General features: G+C 39.5%; 1 protein-coding gene across 3 annotated transcripts; it reads left to right on the plus strand.

Annotated features, from left to right (window-relative positions):
• The first annotated feature begins 4,176 nt into the window (after window positions 1-4,176).
• WSB1 (WD repeat and SOCS box containing 1) lies at window positions 4,177-21,117 on the plus strand. 3 transcript variants are annotated; one of them, XM_025476452.3, is made up of 9 exons: window positions 4,177-4,526; window positions 11,099-11,267; window positions 12,078-12,346; window positions 13,964-14,095; window positions 15,115-15,215; window positions 17,455-17,627; window positions 18,119-18,232; window positions 19,518-19,625; window positions 19,908-21,117. In XM_025476452.3, the coding sequence occupies exons 1-9, from the start codon at window positions 4,487-4,489 to the stop codon at window positions 20,065-20,067; spliced, it is 1,266 nt and encodes a 421-aa protein (XP_025332237.1). In that variant the 5' UTR covers window positions 4,177-4,486; the 3' UTR covers window positions 20,068-21,117. The 3 variants fall into 3 exon arrangements, with proteins under 3 accessions (XP_025332237.1, XP_035577417.1, XP_025332238.1); XM_035721524.2 differs by lacking the exon at window positions 18,119-18,232; XM_025476453.3 differs by lacking the exon at window positions 13,964-14,095 and having other exon boundaries at window positions 4,189-4,526.
• The last annotated feature ends 18 nt before the right edge of the window (window positions 21,118-21,135 follow it).

The following is a 21,135-nucleotide window of genomic DNA, read 5'->3' on the forward strand; positions in this document are numbered from 1 at the left end:
TGAGCTGTCTGCAGGACTCTCTGGGTTCCAGGGAAAGACACGCTCCAGCCCATGTGGTTGCCTTCCACTAGGCAGGGGAAACAGCTGCCTAAAAATTAGTCTGCCCCAAAGCCAGGCAACTGGAGACAGGAAGACTCAGAAAGGGTTCCCCAAGAAAGAAGCCAAAAAACAGAGAGGTGGACAAGTGAGAGAAATCCTTGCATTTTGTACAGTTGATGAAGGATAATTTTCTTCCCCCTCCATAATCTTTATAGGATGGTCACAGGCAGAAACATTCAGAAAAATGAAAATGCACAGCTGTCTCAGAGGAAGAGAAAAACAACTGATATGGGGGGAAATCTCCATCCTAGCATGGAATATTCCATTTTATACAGATTTCTCCTGAAAGTCAAGGACTGAGCTAAAGGACACAGCCTGCATGTTAAGTGCCCGAAGTTTGGAGTTTGAGGGTAGGAAGAGGACATGGATGGAGCTAGGCTGGCTCAGCAACAAGAGTAGGGAATCCTACAGAACAATGGAGCCAGGGGCCTCTCGATTATTCTTTTAGATATAACACAATAATTGCCTATGCGCTGCCAGGAGCATTCTGGCTCAGACACAGATGTAGAAACATCTAGATGGCTGTACATTTTCACACTTTTGAGCCATTCTGGGTATAGTATAGCTGTAAACTAAGATCAAATTATACATCTTTAAAAACTACTATTCTAATATTCTGCTCACACCACACTGCCAAAGAGCCCACAAAAAATGTGAAATCAGGAAGAGAAGTGAAAAATAAGATAGCAGGGTGGGGCACCTGGGTGGCTCACTTGTTGAGCATCTGCCTTCGACTCAGATCATGATTCAGGGGCCTGGGATTGAGTCCCACATTGGGCTCCCAAGTAGGGAGCCTGCTTCTCCCTCTGCCTATGTCTCCACTTCTCTCTCTCTCTGTGTGTCTCTCATGAATAAATGAGTAAAATCTTTTAAAAAGGGATCCCTGGATGGCTCAGCGGTTTAGTGCCTGCCTTCGGCCCAGGGCATGATCTTGGGGTCTTGGGATCAAGTCCCACATTGGGTTCCTTGCATGGAGCCTGCTTCTCCCTCTGCCTGTGTCTCTGCCTCTCTGTGTGTGTGTCTCTCATAATAAATAAATAAAATAAAATCTTTAAAAAAACTTTTTTAAAAGATAGCAGGGTAAAACTGGGAACACCAATAGACATTTAATCCCCAGCAAGACTACCACAACCAAAAGGAATTGCCTCCAGGCTTTTCCTCTTGGTCCTATTTCTTTCCAGCATGTTACACAATTATAGAGGTTTTCTGTTATAGAAGTATTACTACTTATTAATATATATGTTTATGTGTATAAATTATGCTTGTCTAGCTAAATCTAGAGCAAATTCCAAACTCTCAGTCTAGAATCATGTGATTTAAAACTCCTAACCTAGCATGCAATCACTGAATAAACTTGGATGAATTCTTAGGTTTAGCCTAGGAGAGTTGTAGTAGCCATAATAGTAAAAAGGTCCAAAGAGCAAAAACATGCAAAAGAGCAACTCTCCTACTGCTTAAACAATGCCAGCTTTCTTTCTTTCTTTTTCTTTCTTTCTTTCTTTCTTTCTTTCTTTCTTTCTTTCTTTCTTTCTTTCTTTCTTTCTTTCTTTCTTTCTTTCTTTCCTTTTTTTTTAAGATTTTATTTATTTATTCATGAGAGACAGAGAGAGAGAGGCAGAGACATAGGCAGAGAGAGAGGCAGGCTCCATGCAGGGAGCCCAATGTGGGACTCCATCCCAGAACTCCAGGATCTGCCCTGAGCCGAAATCAGACACTTAACTGCTGAGCCATCCAGGGATCCCCCCAATGCCAGCTTTCCAAATTGCTTTTAACTGTTTGTTTGTTTGGTCTTGATAATTACAGAGTCAAAAAACTATGGTAATCTTTTTCATCTTTAAGATTTAACCGTTAGAGGTTATTGTCCATTAGAGGACAATAAATATTTGTGTTTTTTTTTTTTTAATATGTGGCATTTTGATGTTGTTGTTGCTGTTTTTTTTTTTTTTTTTTTCCTTTTTCCTGGTGGTTGTGGTGGTAAGCTTCAAGCCCCTATTGTACAATTTATTAGCTCTTTTTTTTCTTTTAATCTTGGTCATATTTTGTTGTTGCTTTAAGTAAATATTGCTTCCTTTTTGTTATAGGAAGAGGACACTTACTTTTACTGTCACCAAGATATAAGTTCTGAAATGGAATCCAGCGGGAATCCCTCCCAGTTTAAGAGGTTTATTATTTATTTACTTATTCAAAAGGTTTGCCTGTAACTTTGGAGATTTGTTAAATGCATAGCAGCAACCCATTTGAATTACTCTAACTTGAGATGAGATGTATTTTCCAAAAACAGTTCGCAGTTGTGAACTAGATACATTCATGATGACATTGAGAAAAATACACCTACAGTGTCTATACCAGTAATGAAGAGTTAATTATAGAAGAAGGCAACCTTTCTGTGCTGTTACACATTCTGGCAGAGGAAGGGGAAAAGTTCACTTCCAATGAAGTTAAGAAAAGTTTAATTTCGGACACCTGGGTGGCTCAGTGGTTGAGTGTCTGTCTTTGGCTCAGGTCGAGATAGGGGGGTTCTGGGATCGAGTCCCTCCACATCAGGCACCCTGCTTCTCCCTCTGCCTGTGTCTCTGCCTCTCTCTCTGTGTCTCTCATGAATAAATAAATGAAATCTTTAAAAAAAGAAAAGAGAGGGGTTTTCTTTTACCTTCTATTAAACATTTCACTATTGGAATAATTGACAGGCAAAGAAAACACATGCCCTACGTGATGTCATCTGAGAACTCTCAGGAGAGTTTGACTAATCCAACCCCTCTCCCATCAGTATCTCACATACTTGAAATTCCCAGTCTTTAGATGTCCTCCTTTGGAAGACGGCTTGGAAGCCGCTGAAGGGCCCCTGAAAATGCAAGGACGTCATCCGCGATCATCTGCGATGGGGAACCAACGTGGCCCCGGCAGACAGACACTGCCCAGCTGCCTCCCGGGGGCCTGGTCCGCCCGGGCCGAGGCCAGGACGCCGCGGGCTCCCCCCGTCCCCCCTGGTCTCGGGAGGGCGCCCCGAGCGGGAGCGGCAGCACAAAGGGAGGTCCCGCGGCGGGTGTGGGCCGCCGGCTCGCCCGGGCACCTCGACCCTTGCAGACCCCGCCTCTCCACCCCGGGGCAGGGCGGCCGCCGCGCAAGGCTGGGGCCAAGCGATCCACGTTCATTCTATTTTATTTTATTATTTATTTTATTTTATCTATTTTATTTTATTTTATTTTTTTATTATTTTATTTTATTTTATTTATTTTATTTTATTTATTTTATTTTTTATTTTATTTTATTTTATTTATTTTATTTTATTTTTTATTATTTTATTTTATTTTATTTATTTTATTTTATTTTATTTATTTATTTTATTTATTTTATTTATTTTATTTTATTTTATTTATTTTATATTTTATTTTATTTTATTTTATTTTATTTTATTTTATTTTATTTTATTTTATTTTAGCATCAAGCACGTGGGGGCTGTGGCCAAGTCGGGGTAAAACCTGCAATGTCTTTTTTGGTCTTTGGTTCAGCCAGTTTATTTATTATTTATTTCTTTATTTATTTAGAATATTTTATTAATTTGTTCATGACAGACACACACCGCGAGGCAGAGACACAGGCAGAGGGAGAAGCAGGCTCCCTGTGGGGAACCCGACAGAGGACTCCAGGATCACGCCGTGGGCTAAAGGCGGATGCTCAACCACTGGGCCACCCAGGTGCCCCGGTTCAGCCAGTTTAAATCCCACGCCATCTTTGGGCGGTGGGCTAGTCCGTGTGACACATTCATTCTCCTTTTGCCTTAGAAATGCAGCCCAGGCTGCGGCCCCTGGGGGCGGGGAGCGAGGACTGGGGCGAACCCCGAAGTGGGCGCACAGGTCGTAGCCCGCGCTCCCGGCCTCCGCCGGGCTCCGGCCGCAGCCCCGCCCCCGCCTCCGCCTCCCCGCGCTTTCCGCCCCAGCCCGTCGGGTCCTCGCGGAAACGCCCGCGCGCCCCCGGCGGGGGGAAGGGGCGCCCAGCCCCGGCCGGCACGTCCGGAGCGTCGGGGGGCGGGGCCTCGGGCGGCGGCGTCATCAGGCCCCGCCCACGCCGCCCTGCTATCTCCCGCGCTGCCCGCCATTTTGTCTCCAGTGTCTGGTTTGCGGTCGGCGGTGTCGGAGGCAGTGTCTCGGTCCGTAGGCTTGAGGCAGGGACCGGCGTCTATTGTCTGTGTTTGACTCCGTGGTTTGGTCCCGGGCCTTCCGGAGCTGTCCCGGGGCAGTCGGCAGAGGCTGCCGCCACCGCCCCCGCCCCGCCCCTCCGTCCCCGGTCCGGGAGGGACCGAGCCCGCGTCACGCCCCTCAGCGCTCACCGGTCCCTTCTCTGTCGTTGCGTCCGCATCGCGCCCCCGGAATCAGACGGTGCCCCATAGATGGCCAGCTTTCCCCCGAGGGTCAACGAGAAAGAGATCGGTGAGGAATGGGACGGTGGGTGGGGGCTGCTGGGGAGCGGGGAGTCCCCGGAGGAGGAAGCGACTGAGTCTGAACGGTGGGGGGTGAGCCGGGGCCGAGCGCTGGAGCCAGGAGGAAGGAAGCGGGTGCCGCCGAGGGGTACGTGGGCAGCGCTGATGCGGCGCCTGCCGGGCGCCTGGCTCGGCGGCAGGCAAGCGGCGGATCCTCGGGTCCGGGGAGCCCGGGGAGCCCGGGGAGCCCGGGGAGCCCGGCTTTCTCTAAGCAGGTCCGCACACCGCCAGGGTCCTGGGGTCCTCCGGGCCCCACGTCTGGGGCGTCCAGTGGGTAGGCGAGTGCCGGCCAAGTCTCGGGGACTCTAATCTCACGACGGGGAGGCGAACTTGTGTGTTCCGAGGGTGCTCGAAGGGGAGGGGTCCTCGTGCACCTCGGCCGGAGGGGCGCCGGCAGCCTGAGGGAAGCGGTGTTCTGGAGAACGGTATGGCGTTCAGAACGGCCGGGGTTCAGGGGAGGAGACTCGGTATCTCGCCTACACAGAGGAGCGGGGAGGAGCGGAGCGGCTGGGTGGAGCGACGGAGGGCAGCGGTGGTATGAGAGCGCACTGTGGAAAGGCCTCTGGAAAGCGGCGGGACCGCCTCCGTGGCTCCGTGAGAGCGCTCCGCGTTTCGCCCCACGTTTGAATTCTGCCTTGACGGTGGAATCCGTGGGACGACTTTGGGGGGGGGGGGTTGGTGCTGTGCGTTGATGGAGAGCCTGAGTCGACATTGGACTTACCAAGTCATGTTACGCTTCTTAAATATGTACGGTTTTCATTTAAAAAATTAAAATAGAAAAAAAAAACAAAATAAAAATTAGTAAAATAGGGTCGCCTGGGTGGCTCAGCGGATGAGCGTCTGCCTTTGGCTCAGGGAGTGATCCCAGGATCCAGGATCGAGTCCCACGTCGGGCTCCTTGCGTGGGGCCTGCTTCTCCCTCTGGCTGTGTCTCTGCGCCTCCCTCTCTCTCTCTCTCTCTCTAATAAATAAACAAAATCTTTTTTTTTTTAAATAAACAAAATCTTAAAAAAAAAAAAAAGGATTTAGCAGGCCCCTTCTCCAGAAAAAAAAAAAAACACACACACACAACAAATCCAACACTGAATTTACTGTGTTAATTAAATGAAAATTGTTGGTGGCTCCAGAGCAGAACCTTTGCATTTTCCTGTTCTTCGGCTAAATGTATGCCTTTAAATATGTGGAGGAGGTATTTCTAGAGAGAGGGAAAAGCTGAAGTATCCAAAAGGCCCTCTATCCTATATGCGGGTTGAGTTTTTATATCTAGAGACAGTAATTTTAGAATTCTGACTTTTGGGGGACCTGGGTGGCTCAGCGGTTGAGCGTCTCCTTTCAGCTCAGGTCGTGATCCCAGCCTGGGTGCTGGGATCAGGTCCCACGTCAGGCTCCCTACGTGGAGCCTGCTTCTCCCTCTGCCTGTGTCTCTGCCTCTCTCTCTCTGCCTCTCATGAATAAAAAAAAAAAAAAAAAAAAAAAGGAATTCTGAACTTTTGTTTTCTGAAGGATAAGGATGAATGACAGGTTAGGAGGGGACTTTAACCCTGGTCTTAATAACTATAAAACAAAATTCATGCCCAATTTTTATTATAGCTATTTAAAGACTTTAAGTCCTACTAAAGTGGAACGTAGAACTCAGAAGTTCTTAATCTTAGTCCAGTGGGCTTTTTTTCTCCCTCTGCTGCACAATAATATCACAGATAAGTGATCTGCCTTTCATTTATCTGTTTTACTTGATCTTGATGAACTATTTTGAAAACTTTCCAGTCCTGTCTTTTAAGGGCTGGATAGTTTCTGAGCATACCAGCATGAGGTAGAAGAACCATCCACTAAGTAGCCTTTTCAATTGAAAATTTTTGCATAGTAGATCTCTGTGTTATTTGCTGGCTATAGTATAAAATTTCTAGCCAAGTCCCACATATCTAAAAGAACTTTGGCCTTTCTTAAGCTTTAAAAAAAAAAAGAGTTTCTTTGTTTCTTTTTTCTTTGGAAGTACCATTTGGATACAGAGTTAAACAGTAATATCTTTGTAGCTTTTTATCGTTCAGTGAGGACTTAAGTTTTCCCCTTTTTTCTCGGTATTAATTATAGCTCTTTGGTTTCTCAAGTACTGAAAGAGGAGAGGCAAGATTCCTAGAATGATTAAAGGAGTCCTGTGTGACAGGGAGTACTGCCTGAGGCTGCTGCCCTCTTTCACAAGGCACTACGGAAGATCCTCCCTTTCTGGTTATGAAATTGCAGAGAGGAATGTGAAGAAGTAGCTAAATCTGGTTCACTTGGTTCAGCAGTGACTCGGTGTGTTACTACTGTACAGATAATGTAGTGTTAAATTTTATGGCTGAGTTCCCATGGCAGGCAGCTTTCCCCTTATTAAAAAGTCATTTAAAAAATAAAAAAATAAAATGTCATTAAATCATATATTTCTTAGGATACTAACATTAAACAGCTGCAGATAATAAAGGTGTAACAATTTTTTTTTTCAAAGCACTTCATTATAACCCTGTGCTACTGATAATATTGTACCAGTAAGTATCTAAATGAGTGCTTGGATCATTTGATGCAAAAATCATTTGAAAAAAAATCACTTGCTATGACTGTACAAGCAAGGAAACACAAAGCTAATTATTAATACAATACTTTGACAGTATAGCATCTATTTATTTGGTAGTTTCAAAATAATGACCTTGAATTTCTATATATTTAAGAATGAATCAGCTTATTATTTCATGGTTTTTGTTATTTGAACCAGTTTTCTAGTTACTTTCCAACCTTTATACAGAGGAGTTTTGTGATTGTGGTCACGCTAAAAGAAAAATAGAATGATCCTAAAATACAGACTAAAAGAGTCTTTTGTGGGAAAGTTTATGCTTGCTAAAGGAGTGATGAGTTCTAGTCTAATTAGCCAGATGTTTTTGAAGTTGAATGCAAGGGCTAGTCCTCTGTTTTTTTGACACAAAGTTTATATGAATATACTCATCAAGTTTAGCTAGGGGCTTTCTCTTTAAGATAATGCTTGGATTTTTCAGTTGAAAAGATTTTTTTTCCCAGTTGAATTTCATTTTATTTTTATTTTTTTTCCCAGTTGAATTTTAAAACTTGCTTCCCTGACTTGTGAACTTTGCTTTTTTTCTCTTAGAATTTATGGATTTTAAAAGATAGGTAAGGGGGATCCCTGGGTGGTTCAGGGATTTAGCGCCTGCCTTTGGCAGGGCGTGATCCTGGAGTCCTAGGATCGAGTCCCGCATCAGGCTCCCTGCATGGATCCTGCTTCTCCCTCTGCCTGTGTCTCTGCCTCTCTGTGTGTGTCTCTCATGAATAAATAAATACAATCTTTAAAAAAATAAAATAAAAGGTATGATTAAACAGAAACCCAAATTATTAAAAAAAAAAAAAAAAAAAAAGATTTAGGCAGGAGTTGCAAATTCAGGAGCCAGGCCCATGAACTACCGTAGTGAGATGACTGTGTGACACTATGGACTTGGAAGAATATAAGGAAAAGCAATGTAAGATATACCAAGGCCTTTCAAAAATCATTTATATGTTTCAAAAAAAATCATTTTGCAGGCATATGAGGGTTGCTGATTTGTGGATTTTATATTAAGAAAGTCCTGTAGGGATGCCTGGGTGACTCAGCAGTTGAGCGCCTCTCTTCTGCCCAGGGCGTGGTCCCTGGGGTCCTGGGATCAAGTCCCGCATCAGGCTCCTCTGGGGAGCCTGTTCTCTTTCTGCCTGTGCCTCTGCCCCTCTCTCTGTGTCTCTCATGAATGAATAAATAAAATCTTTTAAAAATTAAAAATTAAAAAAAGAAAGTCCTGTAACTGCTGGTGAGATTAATGTCCCCTTATGTCGTATTGATACAGTTGGGGTAGGGGTGGGAGTGGGGATGGGATTCTGCTGCTTTAATTAAACCACACCTGAAATACTGTGTTTATTTCTGGATGCCACTTTTACGAGGACCATTACTAACTAGAATTTATCCAGAAAAGTGATGGTGGCAAAGGTGGGGAATGGACTTGAAACCATGTAATCTAAGGATTGATTGACAGGCCTACGGAGTTTAGCCTGGTGAAAAGATTTAGTTGCTGATGTCACAGCTGACTTCAGTATGTGACTATCAGGTGAGAACGGTTTTAAGTTTATTCTCTTAGGTCAAAATTGGGACTGAGTGGGTAGAGTGGGCAAGGAGGAGATTTTTGAGCCGTCAGAAGGGAAATTTTTGATAATGTCAGCTGCATAAAAATAGAATAAGCCTTATTAGGTATTCATATTTATGAAGATCGTAGAAAAATAGGTCTCAGTTTTGTTTTCCCTTTTTTTTTTTTTTTTAATTTTGGTTTTAGGTTTTACTTTTAAGTAATCTCTTTACCCAACATCAGGTTTGAACCTACAGCCTTGAGATCAGTCACGTGTTCTGCTGACCTAGCCAGCCAGGCACTCCTTTTACTTTTTAAACCATAGCTCATTTGGTAATGTATCAAAAACTTGGGCAAGGAAATATTGAAATCATTCAAGAATGGGAGCTTATACATGTGCTTTCATATTCATTCAATAAATATTTACTGATCACCCATTATATCCCAGGTGCTCCACTGGCTGTTGACAGAACACACATTGAGACTTGAAGTGTCATCACCTGAATGAATATGTGGGGGGCAGGGGGGTTTTATCTATCTGCTCTAGCAATAAGAGTATAAGTGGTTCTTTTTTTTTTTTTTTTTAAGATCTTATTTATTTATTCATGATAGAGGAGGAGACACAGGCAGAAGGAGAAGCAGGCTCCATGCAGGGAGCCCAACACAGACTCATCCTAGGTCTCCAGGATCACACCCTGGGCCCAAGGCGGTGCTAAACCGCTGAGCCACCCAGGCTGCCCGAACAAGTGGTTCTTATTTAAAGTGCAATATATAGGATATATGTAATTTAATTGTTGGTAAGTTTAAGCCAAAAACAAAAAATACGCTAGATGTTGATCACACAACTAATCACAAAATAGATAATAGGAAAACTAAAATGATAATTAGTTTATACCTAAAAAGGAAGAGTAGCAAAATTTGAAATCAAGACCAACCCAAGAAAGCAGTGGTAGTGATGCACTGATAAAGATTCTTTTCCCAAATTGAGGAAACTCTGGTCAAGTTTGCATGCACACATGTACCAGTAGGAGCTTATTGATCATGCTTCTTGATAAATGCACAACAAAAAGTCTCTGTATACTCTGGTAATATGCCAGTTTTTGTATGAATGATAAATTTATTGACTAAATTTTATTTTTATTTTTTATTTTTGACTAAATTTTAAAATGTATGAAATTTTTCCATTCTCTGTCCTTAAAAACCAAAAGAATTCCATTTTGGGTCAGCTTGTGGTCCACTAGTAAGCTGCTTGAGGACCCCTATTTGAGGATCACAAATGTAATGCATTTTAAAGCACTGGTTGGGAGATTGTAATAAATAACTTTTAAGTCCCTTCTAGTTCTGGGGGGCTTGTGATTTTTGTGACCTGGGCCTGAAAAAAAAAAAAAAGAATTTTTTTTTTTTTTTTTTAAAGAATATTCATGTGGGGTACCTGGCTTGCTCAGTTAGTGGAGTATATGCCTCTTTATCTTGGGGTTGTGAGTTAAATTATTTTTAAGAAATCTTTAGAAAAAGAAAATGATCTCTTTAATATTCATGTTTAAATAAACTATTTATTTATTTTTTAAATTTAATTTATTTATGATAGTCACAGAGAGAGAGAGAGAGAGGCAGAGACACAGGCAGAGGGAGAAGCAGGCTCCATGCACCGGGAGCCCAACGTGGGATTCGATCCCGGGTCTCCAGGATCGTGCCCTGGGCCAAAGGCAGGCACCAAACCGCTGTGCCACCCAGGGATCCCTAAATAAACCATTTAATAGTGCTTTTCTTTGAGTAATGATATTGTATTACAGTGATTTGTGGTTTTTGAAAACGACAAATTTTTTTTCTTTTAAGATTTTATTTATTCATGAGAAACACAGAGAGGCAGAGGCAGAGGCAGGCTCCCTACAGGGAGCTCGATGTGGGTCTCGATCCCAGGACCCCGGGATCATGCCCTGAGCTGAAGGCAGATGCTCAACCACTGAGCCATCCAGTTGCCCCTGAAAGCTACGAATTTTTGGAAGATACTTTTACAAAATAAGTTTAGCCTGTTGCATTTTAAATGTTAGTAATTTGATGAGGAGATAAGACAATGCAAATCAAGACTTACTCATTGCTGGCCCTGATATATATCATTATATTATTATCACTTAACTAGTTTGTTTAATTGAAGCTTTCTAAAACTCTTGGGTGGAGAGAAGTTGGAAAATCACTTTATCTAAACTTGAAGATAGTTATCATTAAAGGGTCTTCACATACCTCCCTTAAGAGAGTAGAAAGCAGAACTCCTTATACCTTGTCTGCATAGAAACTCAATGGAGTTAAGAGTTCCAAATTAATACGGAGGCAGTCTCAAATTCATTATTGGTTATATATGGCATCCTGTGTATTTTTTTTTTTCTTCTTATAGTGAGATCACGTACTATAGGAGAACTTTTAGCTCCAGCAGCTCCTTTTGACAAGAAATGTGGTCGTGAAAATTGGACTGTTGCTTTTGCTCCAGATGGTTCGTACTTTGCTTGGTCACAAGGACATCGTACAGTAAAGCTTGTTCCGTGGTCCCAGTGCCTTAAGAACTTGTAAGACACTCTTCTTTTTTTGTATTTTGTATCTCTTTGTAGAATTTACCATTTTCTTTATGTGGAGTAATAAAAAGATTTTGATATTTAAGTTTTTCCTTTGTAGACTATTGTAAATGTATTTTAATCATAAGCTGAATATATTTATTGGAAAATTTGTGGGAAGAATTGCTTAGCTTTATACGTTATAGAATACTTTCTCAGATACTTTTATGCTTTTGTATTAAAAAGTGGGTTAATGGTTCCTTGGTAGTATGTATATTGTGCCAAAGCAGGTGACCTTTGTTATGTGATGCCTTTTGGATTTTACAACATTTTATAGTGATAACAGTGATCGTATAATTATTTTTTATGTACTTACTGTTCCTCTGCTTGGATTTGAGTATTTGTTGGAATTTTTTCTAAAATGTATCATATACTAAATTGAATCTCTCCCTCCCTTTTGTGTCTAGTTGACTTTCATGGTTGTATTAGTTAATGTCCTTATTACACATTATTTTAGGTCTAGAAAGTATGGGAAACTACTAATTATTGTGGGTTATTTTTGAGGTAATTTTCTGGTGTCAGTTTTATAATATCTTAAGTAAATCAGGCTTTGAATTTATTTGGTCATACCCTCATAGCTAATAGCAACTTTTCCCCTTCCCATCCATAGAATTCTATTGTTACTCAGTATCACTATGATAATAGGTTATTTTAACCTTTATCATTGTTTCATTTATCTATTTGCTCTAGCAATAAGAGTATAAGTGGAGTCCAGAGTAAGTAAGTAATAACTAGATGTCAGTCTGACCTTTTTTCTCCCCTCAGTCTCTTGCATGGCACCAAGAATATCACCAATTCAAGCAGTTTGAGATTGTCAAGACAAAACAGTGATGGTGGTCAGAAAAATAAGCCTCGTGAGCATATTATAGACTGTGGTGACATAGTCTGGAGTCTTGCTTTTGGATCTTCAGTTCCAGAAAAACAGAGTCGCTGTGTCAATATAGAATGGCATCGATTCAGATTTGGACAAGATCAGCTGCTCCTTGCCACAGGGTTAAACAATGGGCGTATCAAAATATGGGATGTATATACAGGTACGGAGCCATAGTTTTAAAAGCAAACTTGATTTTTTTGTGATGCAGGGCATCTCTCATAGGCACTAGAATATGTGATTTGAGGATTTTAACGTACTGAAAAGCAAGAATTGGTGTTATGAGTGTATCTTTTTAATCGTGGCCTGCAGAGCATCTTCAGCTCATGGTTTTACTTTAAGAAAATAGAGTTCTCATTGTTTGATACTCTTCAGAGAATACTACAGCAAGAAGGGCATGACTAAGTAATGTTTAATTCTTATTTATAAATTAATTTATAAATTAGTTTAGTTTACGGTTTAAATGGCAAGGTACTTCTTTTTTTTTTTTTTTTTTTAAGATTTTATTTATTCACGAGAGACCCAGAGAGAGAGAGAGAGGCAGAGAGACACAGGCAGAGGGAGAAACAAGTTCTATGCAGGGAGCCCAATGTGGGACTCTGTCCCGGGTCTCCAGGATTGGGCCCTGGGCTGAAGGCCATGCTAAACCGCTGAGCCACTCAGGCTGCCCCCAAGGTACTTTTTATATACTTTTTCGATGAGAGCTTGGCAGCTTTCAAGGCAAATCTGATTTTCAATAATTGTCTAACCTTTGGGAGGTTTTAGTGATATTTTATCTAAGGTTTAACTAGATAGGTTGAGAAGTTAAATTCTTTGGGCAATTAAAAAAAATGACTGTGTTCATTGACTAAAACAGTTTCTGGCTGATATATACTCAAAAATTTGAAGGATTTTTTAAAAATGACCATTAAACTATGTACAGTAGAACACAGCAAGTGATATTACTATTGAGTGAGGATAATGAGTTGGTAAATTTGATTGGATTCTTGAAAAAAATTTAAGGAAAGCACATTAGATTTTCATAGAAAACTCACAAAATTAAATAAAATACATTTTTCACTTATTTTTGAAAATTTAGGATTTTGTGGAGTGACATGAATCTTTGGGGAATTTGACAGTCCATTAGTAATCCAAGGCCAAGGAAAAGAAAAGGGAAAATTTGGTTTTATATTTAAAATCATTATACAAAGATTAAAAATTATAATCTAGGTATTCCTCATAGTAAAATGACTTATTTACATTTCAGGAATTCTCTTTAAAGTTATCTAAAAAATTTAGGCTTAGCTCTTCAGGAAACAATCCATTTTAAAACATTGTAAATAGAGAATCTTTAAAGGTGACGGTAAGGGACGCCCGAGTGGCTCAGCACTTGAGTGCCTGCCTTCAGCTCAGGGCGTGATCCCGGAGTTCCAGCATCGAGTCCTGCATCGGGCTCCCTGCATGGAGCCTGCTTCATAGTCTGCCTGTGTCTCTGCCTCTCTCTGTGTCTCTCATGAATAAATAAATAAAATCAGAGAGAAAAGAAAGAAAGAAAGAAAGGAAGAAAGGAAGAAAGAAAGGAAGAAAGGAAGAAAGAGAAGTGACAGTGAAGTCCCTTTAACTTGAGAGAGAAAGAAAGAAAAAGAGAAAGAAAAGTGACAGTAAAGTCACTTTAACTTGGGAAACTAAGGAGGTGCCAAGTGTTTCTGCTTAAATTTTTTTAATGAAGAACCTTATGTTTTTTAAAATGGGAAGCTGATAAAAATTAACATTTTTTTTTCTGCTTTTCCATTGCATTTAGGAAAACTCCTCCTTAACTTAGTAGATCATACTGAAGTGGTCAGAGATTTAACTTTTGCTCCAGATGGGAGCTTGATCCTAGTATCAGCTTCAAGAGACAAAACTCTGAGAGTATGGGACCTGAAAGATGATGGTATGTCTTTTTTCCAGGCTGGGAAACAGAATGATTTTCTTGATGTTACTACTGAGAGATGTCAAGAAGTGTTGATTATTGGGGCATTTGACTTTAAAAGTGATGTATGATCAAAGTTTCCTTTTTCTCTGCTTAATCATTTGGTACCTTGACCCATGTAGATGAAACTATAAATGTGACCCAGAATAGGAGCCAGCCGTTACTTTGAACAATCTGATAATATTCAGAAACTAACCACACAGATCTGTATCAACTATATGAGGGCAAAACCTGGGTCAATTTTAAGGTTTTATATGAATTGGTCTGCATTAGTTTATTTCCTTCATCTTAAAGATTTTATTTGGGATGCTTGGGTGGCTCAGCGGTTGAGCATCTACCTTTGTCTCAGAGCGTGATCCCGGAGTTCTGGGATTGAGTCCCGCATCTCCCTGCATGGAGCCTGCTTCTCCCTCTGCCTGTGTCTCTGCCTGCCTCTCTCTCTCTCTCTCTGTTTCTCATGAATAAATAAATAAAATATCTTTTTTAAAGGGGGAGGTCATATCAGAAAGGGAGACAGAACATAAAGACTCCTAACTCTGGGAAACGAACTAGGGGTGGTGGAAGGGGAGGAGGGCGGGGGGTGGGGGTGAATGGGTGATGGGCACTGAGGGGGGCACTTGACGGGATGAGCACTGCGTGTTATTCTGTATGTTGGCAAATTGAACACCAATAAAAAATAAATTTATTATTAAAAATAAAATAAAAAGGGGGAGGTCAGATGGTAAATATTTTAGGCTTGTGGACCATGCTGTCTCTGCTGTAGTTACAGCTCTCCCATTGTAGCACAGCATAAACAAACGGGCATGGTTGTTTCAATAAAACTTTACAAAAATAAGCAACTGGTTTATTTTTTTTTATTTTTTTTTAGCAACTGGTTTATATCCAACCCTTGCTATAGAAGTTTGTGATTCTCCCATTTTTGAAATGCTGCTCATTTGAAGTGAACTTTAGAGTTAACACAGGTATTTCTTTCTGTTCAGGAAACATGATGAAAGTATTGAGGGGCCATCAGAACTGGGTGTATAGCTGTGCATTCTCTCCTGACTCTTCTATGCTGTGTTCAGTGGGAGCCAGTAAAGCAGTATGTATCAAAGTTCTTGTACATTCATTGTGAACTGGATTATAATAATGTGTGCATAATCATTTTAAATCTAAGAAACCTATTAAATCTGTGCTCGGTGTCATGAATATCTTAAATGTTTTATTTCATGATGGGGGAGAATTTGCATGAGGGAAATTAAATATAGTTATTGATTGTGGAGTGAGAAATTGGATTGCCTATAGTTAGATAATACTCATAAAGTAAGGGGTATGTCAAATTGACTTTTTTTAAGATCTAGGAAAGGTTATGTGCTATAGAAGAGATCTAGTCCAAATGTTAAGACATTCCCGCTAATTATCTTCTTCTCTGTTGTTCTATTTTTTTTTGTCCAGTTTGCTGTTTAAAAAGTTTTGATTCCCAGCTGGTCCTGGACATTTAACTGAAAAAAAAGTAACTTAAAAATCTAATACTAAAAACAGCACTCATGATGTCTAGAGTGAATTATAGATAAAATTGATATGGTCTGTCTTGCATAGCATACCTGTGGACAGATTAAGTATAAAGTGATTCTTGAGATGTTTATGCTGATTAATGAGCTCTTTTAGTTGCCTACCAGCTCTTAGTGTAGTTAAAGAGATCTTATTAGCTTCAGATGTTTATGAAAAATGTTGGAAGTCCAAATACATGTGATATTCACAATACACTCTGAATTATTGGGGGTGGGAGACTGGTTTTAAATGCATTTTATTTAGCCAAGAAGTATGTTAAAATGATAGTAGCAAATGTTGGAAGTTTAGAAAAAAAGTATTTAGTTCTTTAAAAATCATAAGAAGAACAAAGCTCTAGATATTGACATTGCTATTTTAGGCTGTGTGTTTTCCATATGCTTCTTGCTTTCCCTGTCACAGGTGGTGGCAGCAATATTGGTGTGATTGAGGTTATGCTGGCACCACTCGCACACAGGCGCACAATGGTGTTAGCTGGGCAGAAAGAGTGGCATCTCTGGCTACCGGGCTGGGGGCGACCTTTACCATAGGATGAAGTAACCTTGCATTCGGCTGCAAGGTGTACTGTACGTACACAGGTGCTGGTCGATGTCCACTTTCTGCTTTTCTTTCTTTCTTTTTTTCTTTTTTAAAGTAATTTCCCCCACAGTGAAACCGACTGATGACTCCAAGTAAATTGTTCTTCCAGTCTCATGGAATTGGGAGTCTGAGATGTGAAACCAATTTAATGTAATGTAATTGGCTTTCAGATGGTTTCTCTGTGCTGTTTTTTTGGAATTCTTTGAGATGTTAGAGATACCTTAAGACTTTGATCCAACTTGAAATTTGTATTTATTTTTCTTTGGTAGTAATAATATTGTGTCTGTGCAGAAAAAAAAGTAGCAAAAAGGATTGCTTTACTCCAAGAGGAGAGATTGTCTTAACTAGGATTGTTGTAAACCTCCAAGCTTGCATTTACTATAACTAGACTGAAGTAATAAACATTTGAATCCTATTCAGAACTATTCTGCACAGTCTAAGTACTGATCTTATAGAATCAAACTATGTATAAACTTGTACTAAAGTAATTTAAATATTTTATGCTTAAAATGACTAATGATTGTGGTCGGTTTGGGAAAAATAAGATTGGCAAATCTTGATTCACAGACGTGTTAATTGTAATATTTTTATAAAGTAGTCTTTTCGTTTTGTAATGTGGTTTAACATCCTTGTTGTTTGCCAAAGAAATTTCATTTGGCTGTGAAAATTTCTCTTTGCTTGCAGTATCTGTTTCTCTTCCTAGGCTCACGTTGGTGACCCAAGCCTATTGTAAACAAGTGATTATCTCAAAGGGAGATGCCAATGGAGTAACAATTTGTTAACATTACATTTTCTGTCTGTATATTTTTTAAAAATTTGGTAGTTTCTGGAAAAAAAAAAGGGGGTTTGTAGTATTTAACCCTATTTATTTCTGTATATTTTAGTTAATTAGTTTTTGGAATAAATGGATTTCAGTATAACTTTGTGGTTAAATTGCATTGCCTTTTTTATGTTTAGGCTTATTTTTAAATTAACATTTAACAGAAACATTTGAAATAGAATTTGCATGTTTACTTTAATTAACTTAAAGACTGATTTTAATCTGACTATGACACTGAGCATATTCTCTTAATTATTCATAATTTGTAATGTTTAATATAATGTTAATTAAATTTAGCAGTTTTAGATTAAGTTGTGCCATTTTGTCCTTTGTGTGCCTGAATGAAGCTATAACATTTGCCTTTTTATTGCAGGTTTTCCTTTGGAATATGGATAAATATACCATGATACGGAAATTAGAAGGACACCACCATGATGTTGTAGCTTGTGACTTTTCTCCTGATGGAGCATTACTGGCTACTGCATCTTATGATACTCGAGTATATATCTGGGATCCGCATAATGGAGACATTCTGATGGAATTTGGGTAGGTACAGCATGAATTAATTGTAGTCTGGGATTCATGTCTGGCTATTAGTATAACGTTTAAGAAACTATATGAATGATTACAATCACTAACATGCAAGACTTAAAATTGTAGTATATCATAGTTGTAAATTTCAGTATTATTTAAATCCTTGAATAAATCAAAGCTTTAAATATAAATTCTAAACAAATTTGGCTCTCTTGATACAGATTGTGTTATTGTCGTTCGAATAGTATAGGACTCTAATTACAGTTTCGGGCCAAGGTTTTTGAAAAACCATTGAAACATGTTGGAGTCACATTGTAAAAAGGAGATTGGTAATTCTTTCAAGGTTCCTTTCATTTAATTTGGATCAGCTCCACTCAGTCTCCTTGATTGTGTTCATTAAAGCCACTTTAAACATTATTCAAAGTCAGATGTACTTTGTACCTGGGCAATTTTGCTTCTTGAAGTGACTCACATTTTCACTGAAAACATGTACTTGACCTCAGGCACCTGTTTCCCCCACCTACTCCAATATTTGCTGGAGGAGCAAATGATCGATGGGTACGATCTGTGTCCTTTAGTCATGATGGACTGCATGTTGCAAGCCTTGCTGATGATAAGTAAGTGTGGGAATTACAGTTTGACCTATTACTATCTTTTAAAGATTTCCTTTCATCTTTCTACTTACTAGAAACCTTTTCAAGCCTTAAAAAAAAAAAAAAAAAAAGCTTTTCTGCCATGTGGGTTTTAATTTCTCTTTCTCTAGATAAGACTTTGGGAGATGTGTGTCTTAAAGAAAATTGACCTGACAAGTATCCATGTAAACTAAAGATAATGTATGCCTTTCTCTGTGTTTCTTGTTTGTTAACTGGTGTAGGGAGACTGGGTAGATTTTTAATTAGCTCTTAGCTCACAGATTTATTTTTCAGTAATACCTTGTAAAGGTTGAAACAGAAGGACATTTTCAAAGTGAAACATGGTAAAAACAGAGTCACTTGTGTCCACTGCAGTTGAGGCTACAAGATGAAATGTTGCACGAGTGAGCTGTGCTGCTTACTGGTATGCAGAACTGGATAGCCATTCCATTTGCTCAGCTTTTATCATGCCATGTGCATGGATACAGTATTAAGTAGTTTGGTCACATTAATTCAAAAAGCAACTCATTATCATCTTTCAAGAACAAAGAGGAGTTTTTTTTTTTTTTTTGCCAACAGTCATGGTTTTTCTGTTTGTGCAGATTTTGAATATCAGGTCTCTGCTGTTTCTAGACACATTCTACCTATGTGAAAGGCTTTTTAAATCCTTGGAAAGAGTAAAACAGATCAGATATTGAGTGTAAGGAGAAAGATCCTGGTTGTGACCATTATGGATCTGAACACTAGGAAGGGAAGGCAGCTAAGCATTATAGTCTCTTAAGTGTGAGTTGATCCAAATTACTGATTGGTATAGGCTAGAAAATATTTTTTTTTTAATTATTGGAAGATTTCTTTTTTTTTTTTTTAATTTTTTTTTTCATTTACTTATGATAGTCACACAGAGGGGCAGAGACATAGGCAGAGGGAGAAGCAGGCTCCATGCACCGGGAGCCTGACGTGGGATTCGATCCCGGGTCTGCAGGATCGCGCCCTGGGCCAAAGGCAGGCGCTAAACCGCTGCGCCACCCAGGGATCCCTAGAAAATATTTTATAAAGCAAATTAGAGTAATCACTTGGCTGCAATGGTGTGTGTGTGTGTGTGTGTGTGTGTGTGTGTTGTGCACGCATGTGCCCACACACAATCACACAATTGCAGGTATGGTGTATATTTTGTGACTTAGAGTGGCATTTTTTTTATCTGAAGTATAGATGTTGCTTTTACCTTTAATTTTGGGTTAGATACTCACTGGACAATTTATTTTCTTTCTAGAATGGTGAGGTTCTGGAGAATTGATGAGGATTATCCAGTTCAAGTTGCACCTTTGAGCAATGGTCTTTGCTGTGCCTTTTCTACTGATGGCAGTGTTTTAGCTGCTGGGTAAATTGATTTTTCTATTTTCTTTAAGAGGCAATTTAAGGTGGCTTTTAGTCAAAGTAGCCAGTATTTTATTGTCACTAAATCTTCTATAAGGGCTCTTTATAATTCTGCTGCTTTGTCATAGAGAAGGTCATTGATTAGGGCTCCTTTATTAGGTTTTAATGTGTATTTGTGACTCTTGATACACAGCCTTGGATGTTAGTTGTTTGAATGGTGGGATATTGAGATTACATGTATGTAGATGACTGAGCTTATGATTTTTTTTGTTTTGTTTCTGTTTAGGACACATGATGGAAGTGTGTATTTTTGGGCCACTCCAAGGCAAGTCCCTAGCCTTCAACATTTATGTCGCATGTCAATCCGGAGAGTGATGCCCACCCAAGAGGTCCAGGAGCTGCCTATTCCTTCCAAAGTTTTGGAGTTTCTTTCCTATCGTATTTAGAGGGCTCTCTCTTCCTGGTACTAGGGGCTGACAGAGCACACTTGACACAAACCTCAAGCTTGACTGACTTCAAGTATCTTTTTCAAGGTTTAGAAGATTTATTTAATTTGATGCATTCTTGTAGTGCATTTTGATCGTTTGAGCATTTAAAAATATTATTTATAGACTATAGAAGAACTGTTTGCGGACATATCAAATGTAATTTTTTTTCCTAAAATTTAACTGTGAAAACATATACATAAATGTATATATTTAGATATAAGCTGCTATGTGTTGAATAGATCCTTTTGCTTTTTTAACTTAGTTACAACGTGTATATATTACTTCAGTAGAGCCTCAATATGTATCTTCACTGTAAAGTGGAAGGAAGTTTTGTTTTTTGTTTTTTGTTTGTTTTTGATTCTGGGCCGCTGAGTTTGATGGTAAATATTGGCTAAAGGAACCTGAATTTCCTGATTTAAAAAAAATGCAGATTTGGTCAGGGGTGGAGTCAGACATCTGACCTGCAAGTAAAACCTCTGAGGAAAGGATTTTTTTTCTTTAGAAATGGCATCCAAGGGGTAGAATTTGAATGTGACATTATTAAATAAAAAGCAGAGCCAAGGTTTAACTAGGAAAGGGGTGTGTGTGTGTCTGTCTTTTTCTCATCATTTCTCCCCACCCCCACCCTCGCCCATAACTATAACTGTTGCTGCGGGCTTTAATTTTGGAAAGCAACTTGCTACTTCAACCCCGTGGTATAAAGTATTATAAATTTTAGTTATTTTGCAAAATCCGTCTACTGTATTATTGCTAAATATTTTGTTACTTGTACTAAGGGACAATTTTAAGACCATGGTTTTGCTTGTTTTTTTTATGTTTTTTTTTACATGTATCATATGGTTCTGCAGAGGGTAATATTGGTGATTTGCCAAAGAGAAGCAATACAGTATATCTGCTTTTGCCTTCTGTTTTTTGTCTTACCTGCAGATATTAAGAATGTATGCATTATGTAAAATGCTTGATTATATATATTTTTGAGTTTTTTAATTAAAGACTTGTGAAAAACCACCATCACAAATGTTTCTT

The sequence above is a fragment of the Canis lupus genome, chromosome 9, assembly GCF_003254725.2.
Source record: "Canis lupus dingo isolate Sandy chromosome 9, ASM325472v2, whole genome shotgun sequence".
Taxonomy (NCBI): Eukaryota; Metazoa; Chordata; class Mammalia; order Carnivora; family Canidae; genus Canis; species Canis lupus.